A 14,166-nucleotide genomic window follows, 5' to 3' on the forward strand; every position below is an offset into this window, starting at 1 on the left:
GAAGTTAGACCACAAACAGACTACTCCAGCCACAGGTCTAACCCTCTGGGGGAGAGCTCGAGATTGGGATTTTGTGCCAGCCTGTGCAGCCATTTCTCTGCGACTAACAGCACAAACAGCATCGGGAGAAAAAAATCACTTCCCAGGAAATTCACAATTGGCACAAATGCTGGCAGCAACAGGGCTTCGGAGAATTGCATAAAATTTTAGTCCAATCTTTACTCACCTGCATAAATGTGTTGCTAACGTAAATAGTGATTTCTTAGGAGGTTTCAAGAGGAAATATTAGCTCCAGTCTCTGAGACCAACTTATTAGGTTGCTGTGTTAGAGGTCAAGTTTGGCATGTTACCACACATGCTTCAGTTATATTAGGATAAAGCTGGTTAAAGAAAACGTCGCCTTTGCTTGTATGGGTGAAAGGGGAAAAGTCAGAGTGACATCCACAGCTGCAACCTGACCTTTCACTACTGTGCCTCCTATTAATCTACAAAACTGAGATGAGGGCAGCGCAAGAGGTTAAAGAATAACAGCAAAGATAAGACGCTGACAGCATTCGCCTCAGATGTCACTTAGCTAGCTTATCAGCTGTGTATTTTCTCCTTTTAGGGTTGTGCCTTTTCATTTTATGACATCAAAATAAAACTTGAATCATAATCAAATCATAAAAATCTCTCTGAGCAGCCAGTAGCTTCTTGGCCTGTGTCATGGTTATCCAAGAACTACAGCACATGCAGTCTTTTATTTGTATTGCAGAAGATTTTGGTGATTTGATGACAAAACGTTGGACTTGAACGAATGTGATATTCTTGAAGGTGGTTTGAGGAATCGCAGCGCCTTCATTAAGTATTTTCTCTGCTTTTGGTTTTACAATCAATCTGCCGTCTATTCTATGTGCTGTTAAGTACAGCATTGTTTCTTTCATCAGTTTATTTTTCACCATTTCAATTTGTTCAGGTAATATCTTGAAAGCTGGATGCTATTTAGTCTTTGCCTTTTCTGTGATTTCTGTGCAAACATGTAGCTGGTGCAAAGTCAGAGAGTTGAAAGTCAAATAATCTTGAATCTAAATCTATGGGAGAAACAGATTTTACTAGATAGGACTGATTCTGTATCATCTATGTTCTTTAGTAACCACTATTTCGGTGGTTCATCAGCATCAGTGGACTTCTTTCTTTTGGATGAGTTTTTCTTCATCGTGTTGGCTTTAGAATCCATATTGTGTTGTTCGCTTCACCAGTGGCCAGAAAATGCTTCCAAGTCTGTTATATCCACCACAATGATGATTGTTTTGTTTCCTCTCCAGGTCTATAACTCACACCATGCCTGCACCCTTTTCTATTGGATGCTGTACCTTAACCTTACCTCCTAGAGTATTTAAAAGTAGAATGGGAGGCAGAGCCTTCAGTTTTCAGGCCCCTCTTCTGTGGAACCAGCTTCCAGTTTGGATTCGGGAGACAGACACTATCTCTACTTTCAAGATTAGGCTTCAAACTTTCCTTTTTGCTAAAGCATATAGTTAGGGCTAGACCAGGTGACCCTGAATCCTCCCTTAGTTATGCTGCAATAGATGTAGGCTGCCGGGGGATTCCCATGATGCATTGAGTTTTTCCTTTCCAGTCACCTTTCTCACTCACTATGTGTTAACAGACCTCTCTGCATTGAATCATATCTGTTATTAACCTCTGTCTCTCTTCCACAGCATGTCTTTATCCTGTCTTCCTTTTCTCACCCCAACCAATCACAGCAGATGGCCCCGCCCCTCCCTGAGCCTGGTTCTGCCGGAGGTTTCTTCCTGTTAAAAGGGAGTTTTTCCTTCCCACTGTCGCCAAAGTGCTGCTCATAGGGGGTCATATGATTGTTGGGTTTTTCTCTGTATCTATGAAGCGCCTTGAGGCGACTTTTGTTGTGATTTGGCGCTATATAAATAAAATTGAATTGAATTGAACATAAACAGCCATAATCACTTCTGTGAAAAGTGGCCCTACTCCAGTCTGCATGTTGAAGTTGCCCGTGATGCAACCATGTGAGAGTGTGTGAAAATGTTAGACAATGTTCTCAGGAATAGAAATAAACAACCAAACAACAAAACATTGCACGAATATTTGTGTTAAAGGTTAATGAGGCTCGCAATTAAAAAGCGGATCTGCATGTGGATGGTCCATTTACCATCCACGTGCACTCCCAAGAATTTTAATTTTATAGCCCATCTCACATGCGATAAGTTGATTTACATGAATCACAGTGTCTCATCACAGTGTCTGAATGTGTCTTAATTAGGTTTGCTTGAAGGCAAAACACCTGGCTAATCTTTAAACACACCTCTTAATTGTCGCTTTAAAGCATGAACCACTAAATAATTACCAAAAGTACAACTTTTTGTGTTTTGTGAAATCTCTTACAACATACACCCCCCCCCCCCCACACACACACAGAAATACATTAAATATTAACATTAAATATTAACTCATATATTTACATATATGAGTTTAAACTTGTATCATATTTGAAACATTATTCCTTAAAAATGTCTCACAAACCCACAAAAACGCATTTATCTAATATGTTAAACTCGGCTTCGAAGGGTTAAATTCCTGCCTGTTTTCAATCAAACTCATTGCATTCAGTTTAAAACTGTTAATCTAATTCTATAATCATGATTTATACTCCTGTCTCTTGCTTCTCTCTCATCCTTCATGTAATGCAATCTTGCAGCTTCTCTGGGCCAGTGTTTATTTTCTAAAACTCCTTCTTGCATCATCTACCACAACTGATGTGTGATCTTGTGGTTTGGCCTCTAGTGCCAATAACACATCTATTTAATCTAAGGACTCTGCTATATTAAATAGGAAATGGCCAACAATCACACGATCCCTTGTGAGCAAGTGTTTAGCAGTGGTGGAAAGGAAAAACTCAGATTTGACAGAGAGTCAATGAAGAGAAGCACGGATGTTTTACAGGAAATAAAACTTCCCTTTCTAGTCCCTGTCAAAACTTTCACGGCAGTGTTTGGAGTTATCTGGGGGATTTTTGTGGAACTTTTAGAACAGCTTGATATTAAGGAACTGCAACAGTCCAGCCTAGAAGTAATAAATGCATTGACGAGCATTTCAGCAGTTTTAAATATTTGTTTAATGTCTACATCGAAGGAAACATCCTGTTCAAAAAGGTCTCCAAGATTCCTCACAGGAATCTCACTGGAAGCCAAGGTAAAGCCATCCAAGCTAAGTATCAGATTAAACACCATGTTTCTGAGATTTTTGGGGTCAAATATGATAACCTCAGTTCTCTCTGGATTCAGGAGGAAACAGTTCTCCCATAAATGAAGGGCTGATTGTGTCCTGTAACTTTACTCAAAGAATCTGGATGGGGCATTTTTCCTTCTCGTCACAGTTTTTGCATTTTCACAGCTCTTGCTTTTGCTTCATCCTGCGTGTATTTATGCTCAGTTAAAATTATAGTGTCTCAGTTCCTGCCTCAATTTTTGAGAATTTAAATTCTTCACAGTAACAGCTTCTGTTCTGTTACAGCTGATGTAGATCTTCTACTAAACACAGTAGCTGGTAACTCTTACTTCAACCCCTGGGCTCTGGATTTGAGGAAGACAAGAATATTAGCATTTAGCATCATTTTCACATTCACTACATTTCCCCTTTGATCTTTCAGCCAGAGGGAGGTTTAAGGCCTTGTCACTTTTATCTTTAAACTTGACAACAAATCTACCTTCCTCTTTAAACTTTACCATTTTTCCTAATTTCCCAAGAACCCCCACTTTAACTACCAATCCCTGATCTGTCTCTTTTATGTTGTTTTACTAGACTTTTTTTTATACAGCCACCCTTTCCCTCTTTGCTGGAAAGGCCAAAAGAGCTTCTATTAAACAGCTTTTAGATGTTAGCATATCAGCCAGTGTCTTGTACAAAGACACTAAATATCCAAAGCAACTTCTGCCTTCACATCTGTGACCTCTTTAACTTCAGCCTTCGTTCCCTTCCTTTGTTTTTGTGCCCACACGCTCATTCTTTCCTCTTGTGCCTCTTTTCCAGTCAGCTCCACTTGTTTTGATGATGGTGTGACCCGTGTTATTTTATTAGTTTATATGTCATTTTCCGAGTCCTTCCTTGTCTCTGCAATTTGTAACATACCCATAAGTCTGATAGGGTCCAACTGCGCCAGAAAAACGTTAAGCTTATCAGATGTTGATGGTAAAGTCTCATCTACAGAGCCTTTACATAATAATGTACTAAATACAAATGCACGCTTCAGGTAGGTGAAAGCACTGTTACATGAATGATGCCTTGGCTGTTGTTTCTGCAGCTGTGTGTGTTTCAGCGTCTGCAGCAGGTTTAATCGCCGCTTTCCTTTTAGACCACCTCCTGGATAATCCCTTTGTTTTGTTTTTATTTTTCTCAGACTTTACGTGGGCTTACCTGCTATATCTTTTGACTTCTTTTAAAGTTCTGAATGTGTGACCCGCTCGCTCATAGAAAAAGAGCCAAACTCAAAAACAGAATTTGAATGAGCCGATGTAAATTCATGAGCCCAGTGGGATGTGAAGCTAAAGAGGCTTGTGATTTTTCACTCCTTTTTAAGAAAGAGAAACCAAACGCATCTTTAATACCGTTCTTCATTGAAAGGGGACCAAGTAATTGAATATGGCGAAGGTTAATCTGCTGTATTTTCACACATAAAGACAAGTAATGGTTCTGCCTACTTAGAGCTGCTGAGTGGAATCAACCGGGAAAGATGACTGACAATAAAACAGACAACTGTGCTGCTGCCCTGTGATTTCTAATGTTCAGAGGCGCTAATGGACACTGAGACCGGCTCTGCTTTCTTTCTTTTGCCAGTACATGGGGATGCATTCAATGACCTGATGCAGTAACACTTTCTACCATAGCAGACAGGGTTCCATCTAGTTCAAGCCACAAATATATTGATCTTTTTTACAAAGAAGATCGGGCACTTGCTAACCACAGCACCCACCTCAGCAGTTCATTTAATAAAACCAGCAACATCCCTGCAAAAGCTCCACTTTGCTGATGTTTCCATGTGGAAAATTACTCTTTTTACAATTTTAAAGGGTGCAAAGGTGGTGGCAGGTTTACCTCAGTCATTTGGTTGATAACAATATTGTATTTTGGTTCAATGAAGCTCCTTAAAAAAACTGGTGAACAACATTTGCTTTGACCATACTGCAGCTTCCAGGGCTTAAAAACGAAGCTAATACTGAAGTGCCAAAAACTGCCGCTCCTCCAATGGCTACTTTATGAATGGGTCCAAAAGCGAGTCACTGCCTGTAGACCCCCATGTTAAAATGCCCATTCCACAGCTTTGTACAAAATGTGGCTTTGTTTACAAAGAATCATTTACTCAAAAACCAACAACTATAAATGGCTGTTTGTTCTTTTTCTTCTTTTCATTTGTCCATGTGGTACAAACCCTTAAAGAAGCTTTTTGACCCATTTCAGGTGAGGGACATTTTAGTCTGTTAGTAGTAATTAGCAGGTTTATCTGTGGGTATGCATCTCCTGGGTATAATAATAATAATAATAATAATAATAATAATAATAATAATAATAATAATAATCATCATCATCATTTTTTAAAATAACAGCCCAGATTTTTTTTGTTTGAACTGAAATAAATAAACTTATGTAATTTAGTTGTTTTTTTCTAAATTAGTGATTAGAAACCATTTTTGTCCACAAAGTGCTAACATCCTGCATGTTGATTGGTCGGCTAAGGATTTACAGGTCACGCTCCCTTGACAGCAATAGTTTACCAATGATAACTAGATGTTGTAAGCGTAATTAAACCACGGCACCTAATTAGATCTGTGCATAGAAAGCTGCTGGCTGTGATGGTCAAAGGTGATTGCTATCAGGGGACTGTTGCTGGAAATTACCTGCTGATACTTGCAGGAAAACAAAATGGTTAATGGCGTAAAACAGCTTGTGGCGCTAATACTTGAAGAAATCTATTTTATTGCGCTGGAAATCTTAAATAATAACAATTTAAAAATGAACTTTCACATTTTCCTGACACGTTTTTGAGTGTTTTAGTCCAAACTGGTCATCAGCTAGCGTCTAATTAGGTCATCATCGGAGGCCTCGCTGCTTTCATTCTAATTAAGGGTAATTACGCCAGAGGAAGCCGTCAAAACAAAAGCTACTGTTCCTTTAAATCTTCACTCCTTTCAAATTTTTTGGAGCGAGGGAGGGAAATACAGTGAAAAGGAGACGAAACCACATTGTGAAGGAAAAGGAGAGAGGAAAAAAGAGACCCACACGTAAACCGACACTCCCCTTGAACACATGCACCAGCGCACTGACAGTCTGACCAGTGCCGCCCAGCCGCCTGAAGCACAGCGCCCGCTGTTTGCATGTGTTCACCCCCCCTTGGACTTGTTGGGAGGGGGGAGAAGTTTACCCAAAGACCAGCCTGGATCCCTGAGAGAGACGATGCCTTTTTCCTCCACACCGGTCTCACGATTCTTCAGTGGATTTGCTGATTCCCACAATTAACCTCGCAAGTTATTCATCGGGAGTGGGGCGAGATTTCGAGCCAGAGGATGCTCCCACAGGTCATTCGGATACTGTATGTCTTGTCTTTTTGCTTTTTCCAAGGAGTCTTTATCAGGTGAGGGAGCAATCTGCTATTCTCTCAGTGTTTGTGCGACTTATTCTCTCTCTCATCAACTGCTTCGCATAAACTTTTTTTTAAAACCATTTTAATCGACGCTACTGGCTGTAAGACATCTGTCATTTGTTTACTTATTTAAAAGACTTTATTAGAAATTAACATCTAAACGTTTTAAATGCTGGTTGGAAGGGGGAATGGAAGACTGGTACATATGAGCAAAAAACCAATCAATTAATTAATTAATTAAAAAACTAGACCTGCCGTTTACGCACAGAACAAAAAGATGCCGCTAACTATGAAGAAACCACGGAGTCACTAAACCCTGTTTGCCCAGAGGTGTCAAACTACCTGTGGAATTCCCGGTTGCATTGAAAGGTTGAGTGATGGCTTTTGCGGGTCGTTTAAATCGCTACATTAACACTCCAGTGTAGGATAATCGTGGTGCTGAACAGTGATTACAAAGCTTGCTGGGGTTATAAAAACTAATGAAGCTGCTGCATACTGAACATTTGGATGCATGTTTGAAAATGGGAGCTGGGAGTGGAGCATGTTGTTTCTGTGCTTAGTTTATTCACTACTGCAGGAAATCTCATTCATTGTGGGTTCTCGAAAACATTTTATTTCCACGCCATCATTCTTTCACTCAGTCCATCTAACAATAACCAAGCTCCTCTGTCTTCTTCTTTCCGTGTCACCTTCCTCTCGTCCTCCCTCAACCTCTCTCCCTCGTCTTGGTGGCAAAAAGTTTTATTTGCAGTGAACACTTTTCTTATTTCATGCCCTGCCACCCTCAGGTGTGAGCGGAAGGGAATTAAGATCTGCATAATCCCAGAGCGGAACAGAGCAGTGACTCCGTGAACCCAGGGGCGAGGAGAGCAGCTCTTAGCCTGGAGAGCAGTCAACTGACAGCACCTCCTCTGACAAATTATATGCTCTCCTACCAGTCGTTCTGCTAGCCACGTAGGGAGGGAGTGGGGGGGAGGCATGAAGGAAAAGGAAGGGATTAAGGTGTAAAAGACAGGCAGAATCAGATGGAGTCAATGGACACGTTGGGGGAATGATGGAAGATGAAAATGGGAATGGAACAACCCGGGATGGGGAGAAATGGGAACAAGAAATTGAAAGAGTGATTCATTTAGCTGGAGGTAGTGTGAAGATTAGCAAAGTGGAGAATGAGGCTGGTAGATGGAGAGAAATGGTTCAGATAGGAGAAACGAGATGGAGAAAGAGGGGGAGGTGTATGTTAGGTGGGAAGTGCTGTAAGAGATTTGGGGGGAAATGTCATGTGAAATAGTGCTCATCAAGCAGGATGGATATATGTTTTGGACTGGGTGTTTGTCAACAAGAGGAAATGAGAAACGGGAACGAAGGGTGTAATAAATAACCAAGTTCATATCATACTCTGAGGGTTGGGAGATGGTTACGTGTTGACGTGTGTCTGTAGAAAGAGGCGATGTTGTGTCTCTTTAACTTGAATGACAACCTGGAGCAAAACCTGACACGTTCTCTTTTCCTGAAGCTTTTCTGCTGTCCACTTCATTTCTTGGTGTGGTATCCCAGACAATTTCTGACCCTGCAAGAGGAAACTTAAAAATGCTAAGTTTTAATTGCAAAGTTGTTGATTTATGTTAATTTAAGCATCTTTAAAACTTGCACTCACAGAACTGAAACATAAAGATAATCATGGTGCTTTGCTGCAAGTCGTATTTTAAGTCCACAGCACTTAAACGACTAACTTATACATAATTTCTAAACTTTTGGCTTTTTTATAATGGATATTTTCTTTTGCATTTTATCGCACTACTGCAAGAGAAACAGCAGCTGGCTGGATTATATTAGCTGTTTCCCTTGCTATGGTTCGTGCTTGCTCACCGTTACAGTTTACTGGACACTTTAACAGAACAGTGCCACTGTAAATGTTCTTGCTAACACCTTATTGCCAACACCTTTTAAAATATTAGCTGTGAAAAATATTGTGTGCATTTGCAGAAAAGGGTTTCCTGAACTTGATTTAAAATAACTGTTTAAATAAAGTAAAGCTGGATCAGAAAATGTGAAAATAGCTAAAGAAATTAGCTTTGGCTTAGTCATGAGCAGTGTTGGTCAAGTTACTTGAAAAAAGTAATCAGTAACTAATTACTGATTACTTCCCCATAAAAGTAATCCCGTTACTTTACTGATTACTTATTTTCAAAGGTAATTAATTACTTAGTTACTTTTTAAAAACATGATTTACAACCTGAATAGGTGATAAAGTGATAGATCTTTCAGCCCAATTCTACTTTTTCTACATAATCATCATACAAAATGTAATCAAATGGAAAAGTCTCTTTTTAAAACTTGTTTTATTAGTTTTAATCTTTTAACTTTATGCATCAAGCAAAAATTAATTATCTGCAACATTCTCTGACTGGAAGAAATTAGTTTAACATTTAAACCTATTTTCTGCACATTCCAGCACATAAAATAAAATATTTTTTGTGTGTTTACACTCAGTCTTTCAAATAGATGCAAGTAAAACACAGCAGAAAATAAATAAAGTCAAAGACTAGCGGTCCTGTTGCTCTATTTTCACCTGTGAAGCAGGAGTGGGGTAGGCGGAGGGTTACCCTGGTGCAGGTGTGCAGCGGTCAGTGGAAGAATCCGCGAGTTTCTCTGTGAGTTTCCCATTACGTCGTAGCTACTCGGTGCTTGTTTGGAAGTTTAGGGGTTTTTTCGCTGTAAAAAGAAGTTTTCTTCCCACGCACAACGGACACTAATGTTTTTGTCACTTTTTATGGAATCAAACTCAAAGTAAGGTCAGTACTTCCACGCTTTAAACGCTGCACGCTCATACTCTCTCTGCACTCGATATATGATCCATTGTTGATCTGCACACAGCTGTTGTCACGAACGTCGCACTCGCTTACGTCACTGTCATGAGACATTCTCGCAAAAAAAATCACGGGGCCTTTCTCAATATGCGTACTTGTGCGTACTTGCGTCCTCGTGTACTCGTGTTACATCATCAGTCGGAGACCAAGTACTGTTCCAATTCGAAGTACGCATCAAGCCGAGAACGCGAAAAAGTCCCGGATGTGTTCTCGCTCCGCCCGTTTTATCGAGCATGCATCGGTGGTGACTTGTGTGGACTTGGTACAGCTAAATATCCCAGAATGCATTTCGTCCAAAACTCAAACGTGGCAATGGCGGACGAGCGGGTCTAAAAACTTTTAAATATTATTCTTTCTGGGTCACAAAATAAACTTTTAAGTTCTTTTCAAGCGAGAATGTAGCTGTGTAAACTTCGAATATCTGCTCAGTTTATCAAGATATCATATATTTCCAAACGAGGTCCGACGTTTTCGGAGACGTCTGTGACCCGCCAGCTCCATAGCAGACAGTGAGGTCGAGGATTATTACAGCCGGCGAGAACAGCGGACTCCCGGCACATTGTTTTCAACCCCCCCACCCCCCGCGGTCTTTTCGCTACTCAGGTTAAACAAACCCCAGTAGCTGTCTAATGTATTGAGTGTCCACTAAAATAAAAATAAAAGCGTTCTAACATCTCACCTGCTTGTTTTTATTAAGGTATGTACACGTATGTACATGTACACTATTTTTATTAATAGAGATTTCACTACTGAGGTTAAACATGATATATAAGTCACTTCGATCACTTCTAAATGTTAATGTTTGGTTTATTTCAGTGTTTTATTTGTTCCTGAGTAAACCGGTTTGGCTGTGATTAAAGTTAAGCTTCATAACATATTACTCACAGTTAAATTAAGAGGGGACGGCAGTAAAAACTCCGGACCTGTGACATCATCAAGTACGCTGGTGTTCCAATTGTACAAATCGCGAGTAAGTGCTCGCGTTCTCGGCGAGTCCGTACTCCCGTGTGTTCTCGGCGAGTACGTACTCACCGAGAACGCGAGTACGTACTCGCGTACTTGAGAATTGAGAAAGGGCCACGGTTTTAGTAACGCAGTAACGCAGCGTTCCTACGGGAAAGTAACAGTAATCTAATTACAGTTTTTGCAATATTAATCCCTTACTTTACTAGTGACTTGAAAAAAGTAATCAGATTACAGTAACGCGTTAAAATCTCTGGTCATGAGTTTTTGTTTTAGTTATACTGCCTCATTTTTTTTAGAACGCACATTATTATGGGGAGCTATGAAAGTGGACCAATTATGTTTTCATTTTTTTCTGTTATAGTCTTAAAGTTGATAATATTCACTTAAACACGGCCAAGTGTCGGATAAAATTGAAGCGATCCACGTGAGCCTAAAGCTCAGGCTTCACTTTTTTTTCTATTAATGACTCTATATGATTTTCATAAGAGTGATTATCTCTAATAAGGTATCCTCAGGCACACAGGTCTGCTGCGTATGGAAGCCACACCCAACTGCTGTTCAAACTTCCTGTTTATAAGAGGCATCCTATCAGAAGTAAGTTAGGTCAAAGAGAGGCTGGCCTTGAAAGCAAAGGAGCCAAAATGGCTTGTTTCAGACGGCAGATGAATTGAGAGGCTGCAGCAAGGCTCAGCATGAGGTTTAAAAAAAACTGAGTTATGTGAAGCTACTCTAGCCAAATCCAAGAATTAAGAATTAAAATAATAATAATTAGCTGCAAATTAGCAAAAGAGGTCCACATTACAACAGAACTTCTCCCACTGACACCTCTGACTAACACCATTTGATGTGTTGTCTGAACGGGACTTTCCACAGGGTAGAACTTGAATTTTTCTCTTTGGGGTGTTCAGTGAAAAACGAGTTGGTTGTTGATACTGTAATAAAAAAAAATAGCCAAACTATCACACATGAAGTCTTCACCATGTGAACATCACATCAGAGGAAATCGTGCAAATATGTCCCTGACCGCTGGTCATCTGACATGTGTACTGGGAAATTGCAAGAGAAGAGTAGTGGATTGCATGAAGTGACGGGCAGAGGATTGCACACCAAGGATCTCTGCTGTCCTTGCCTGCAGTCAGCTAGAGATCATGAGTCAGAGCTTAAAAAATATCAGGGAGTAAGTCTTATCAGATGGAGCTGGGCACTTGCGAGCCTGATTAGAGTGTGAGTGTGTGCACGCACATGCAGGCATACGTGAGAGCATGGTGGTTCAAGAGGAGGCATGGGATCTTTCCCTCTTAACTGTAATGCATGAATTGGAGTAGATAAAGACTTAACATGACCCCAAACCTCAACTTGAGAAAATAGGTCAGCCATAAACATTAAACATTATATGAGGGACATATTTGGAGATAAACATGATCAAAAATCCTGTAACCCAGTTAGAGACACAAAATAAGTTATTTTTACTTTTTAGACTCTTCACTGCATTGCTGGTATGTTCGGTTTCTCATATTTAGTTTATAATGTGAGGAGTAGTTTTAATGCAGTGTCACTGCGTTTGCAAGGAAAGTCTAACTTAAAATTTTGAACGCTTTAAAAAAAGATTTGTGTCTCAGTGACTAACTGGCCCTATTGAAATAATGTGTATACCACTGAGATACTTCCAGTGTTACTGCAGTTATAATAACAGAATAAATTTGAACCAAAGGGTTTTAAAATGAAACCAACCAATTGTTTTGGTGTGTGACGACATGCAGTTCCTTATTTTCATCAAGAGATGTGATCAACTTTTCAACTACAATGGCTGAACTAGGAGTGATGTCACTGCAGAGTTGAGCATGTTCCAGTAGTGAAGTCGGAAAATCGAGAAAAAACAGGATTTGTTTTGCTCTTTAGCAAAGTTTATGTTCACTGCCGCCATCTTGGATTGTTAAACTGGGGTTGGCCAACACGTTCTCACCCCCAAAGCGTAACATTTTACGCTAGGTGACAAATCGTCAACATATTACGTTTTCGGCTACCCACCACATTCCTAAATGACGACCTCGGAAAAATGAGGAAATATGAGAACCGTATGGACTCAATCTACACACGTTCGCTCTTTTTCTTCAAATCGCTTAGAAACACGCTATTTAACATCATTAAAGTCTTGGTTAAGCTCAGGAAAAAGGTTATGGTTAGGGCTAGGGATAAGGTTAGGTTTAGGGCTGGAATACAGGGCTGGAACGTCTATTACCGCGGGAGCGTCATTGCACTGGATTTCGCCCATAACCCGCCACGTACCATTAAAAACGCCGAAGGTCTCCTTTCGCGTTCCTCAGGAACGCCGCGGGACGTGACAAAACGTCGGCATGTTACGCCTCGGGAGTGAGAACGGGCTGGGTTGGCCGGGCGGCTCCGACTTTCAGATTTGGAAATCCAACTTGAGGGGGCGTTCCAGTTGGAAATTCTGACTTCTACCTTAAACTGGAATGTACTTCAGCTGAATACATCTACTGGAAGATATTGATCAGCTTAGGATTGTCCTTCAAATATTTGTGATGGGGGAAGTGACCGAAAAAGGGTTACTGTGTGGAGGTAAGCATGGACGACACAGAGCTCTCAGTTCTCACTCCTTCTTTATTCCTCTCCAACATCAACTGAACACATCGCGCCACAAAACACAGCAACACACTTCCTCAACACTGGGTGTGAGTGGAGCCCTCTAGTGGTCCACCAGGCTGGCACTGGCGGTCAGAAAAAGCTGCAGATAACTCGGGCTCCGTTGATTGTGGGGCGCTCCTGGGGGAAAAAACAGAATCCATCAGCTGGTGGCAGGTGGGTGGCCGCGGCGAGTGCCCTGGGCCGGGACCACTTGATCATCTTGCATCTTGCAGGCTTAAGTCTGTCAATAGAGACAACCTCCTGCCGACCGCCAAAGTCCAAAATGAAATGTTTTTCGCCCTGTTTAAGAACCCTGTATGGCCCGTCATATGGTGGACGGAGGTAATGTCAGCAGGGGGACCGAAACGCGAAACCCACGTTGACAAAAATACTCTGGCCACCGTCACCGCTGTCGTGGATGCCAGGGGTACCACCTCCGGCCACCTGGTCGTGCGGTCCACCAGTCAAAAGGTGCGTGAAACCCTGTGACTGCAGCAAGGGACCAACCAGGTCCACATGAACGTAATCGAAACGCCTACCGGGGACGCGGAAAGGTTCGAGGGGTGCCTGCGTGTGCCTGTGGATTTTCGAGCGTTGGCATGGCATGGGCCGCAGCCCAGTCTTTCACTGTTTTGCGAAGGCCGGGCCAAACGAACCTGGCCCCGACCAGCTTGACCGATGCCCGGACGCCGGGATGAGAGAGGGCGTGCATCGAGTCAAAAACACAACGACGCCATGAAAGGGGAACCACCGGGCAGGGGCGGCCGATGGAAACATCGCAAAGCAGGCGCGGACCGCCGTCCCACACAGGGGTGTCCTCCAGCATAAGGTCCGTTTTTCGTTGACTGAAGGGCAAGGACGTCCGGGTCAGCACGTTGCTTAGGGTGCTGACCCAACCCCCACCAAGCGTATCTGTAACCGGAAGGTCGCCGGTTCAATCCCCGGGCTCTCTGTCCTGGTCGTTGTGTCCTTGGGCAAGACACTTCACCTACCGCCTACTGGTGTTGGCCAGAGGGGCTGATGGCGCGATATGGCAGC

At 41.7% G+C, this 14,166-nt stretch overlaps 1 protein-coding gene across 2 annotated transcripts in view; it reads left to right on the top strand.

Moving 5' to 3' along the window:
• Positions 1–5,838: 5,838 nt before the first annotated feature.
• The window catches only part of glra4a (glycine receptor, alpha 4a), a 63,549-nt gene continuing 55,221 nt past the window's right edge, over positions 5,839–14,166 (top strand). The window contains exon 1 of one of the 2 annotated variants that reach the window (XM_085131077.1): positions 5,839–6,640. In XM_085131077.1, the coding sequence (XP_084987203.1) occupies positions 6,573–6,640 (68 nt within the window). In that variant the 5' untranslated portion in view covers positions 5,839–6,572. The remainder of the gene's footprint in view (positions 6,641–14,166) is intronic. The other variant, XM_085131081.1, reaches the window with a different exon arrangement.

The sequence above is a fragment of the Neolamprologus multifasciatus genome, chromosome 2, assembly GCF_963576455.1.
Source record: "Neolamprologus multifasciatus chromosome 2, fNeoMul1.2, whole genome shotgun sequence".
In the NCBI taxonomy this organism is placed as follows: domain Eukaryota; kingdom Metazoa; phylum Chordata; class Actinopteri; order Cichliformes; family Cichlidae; genus Neolamprologus; species Neolamprologus multifasciatus.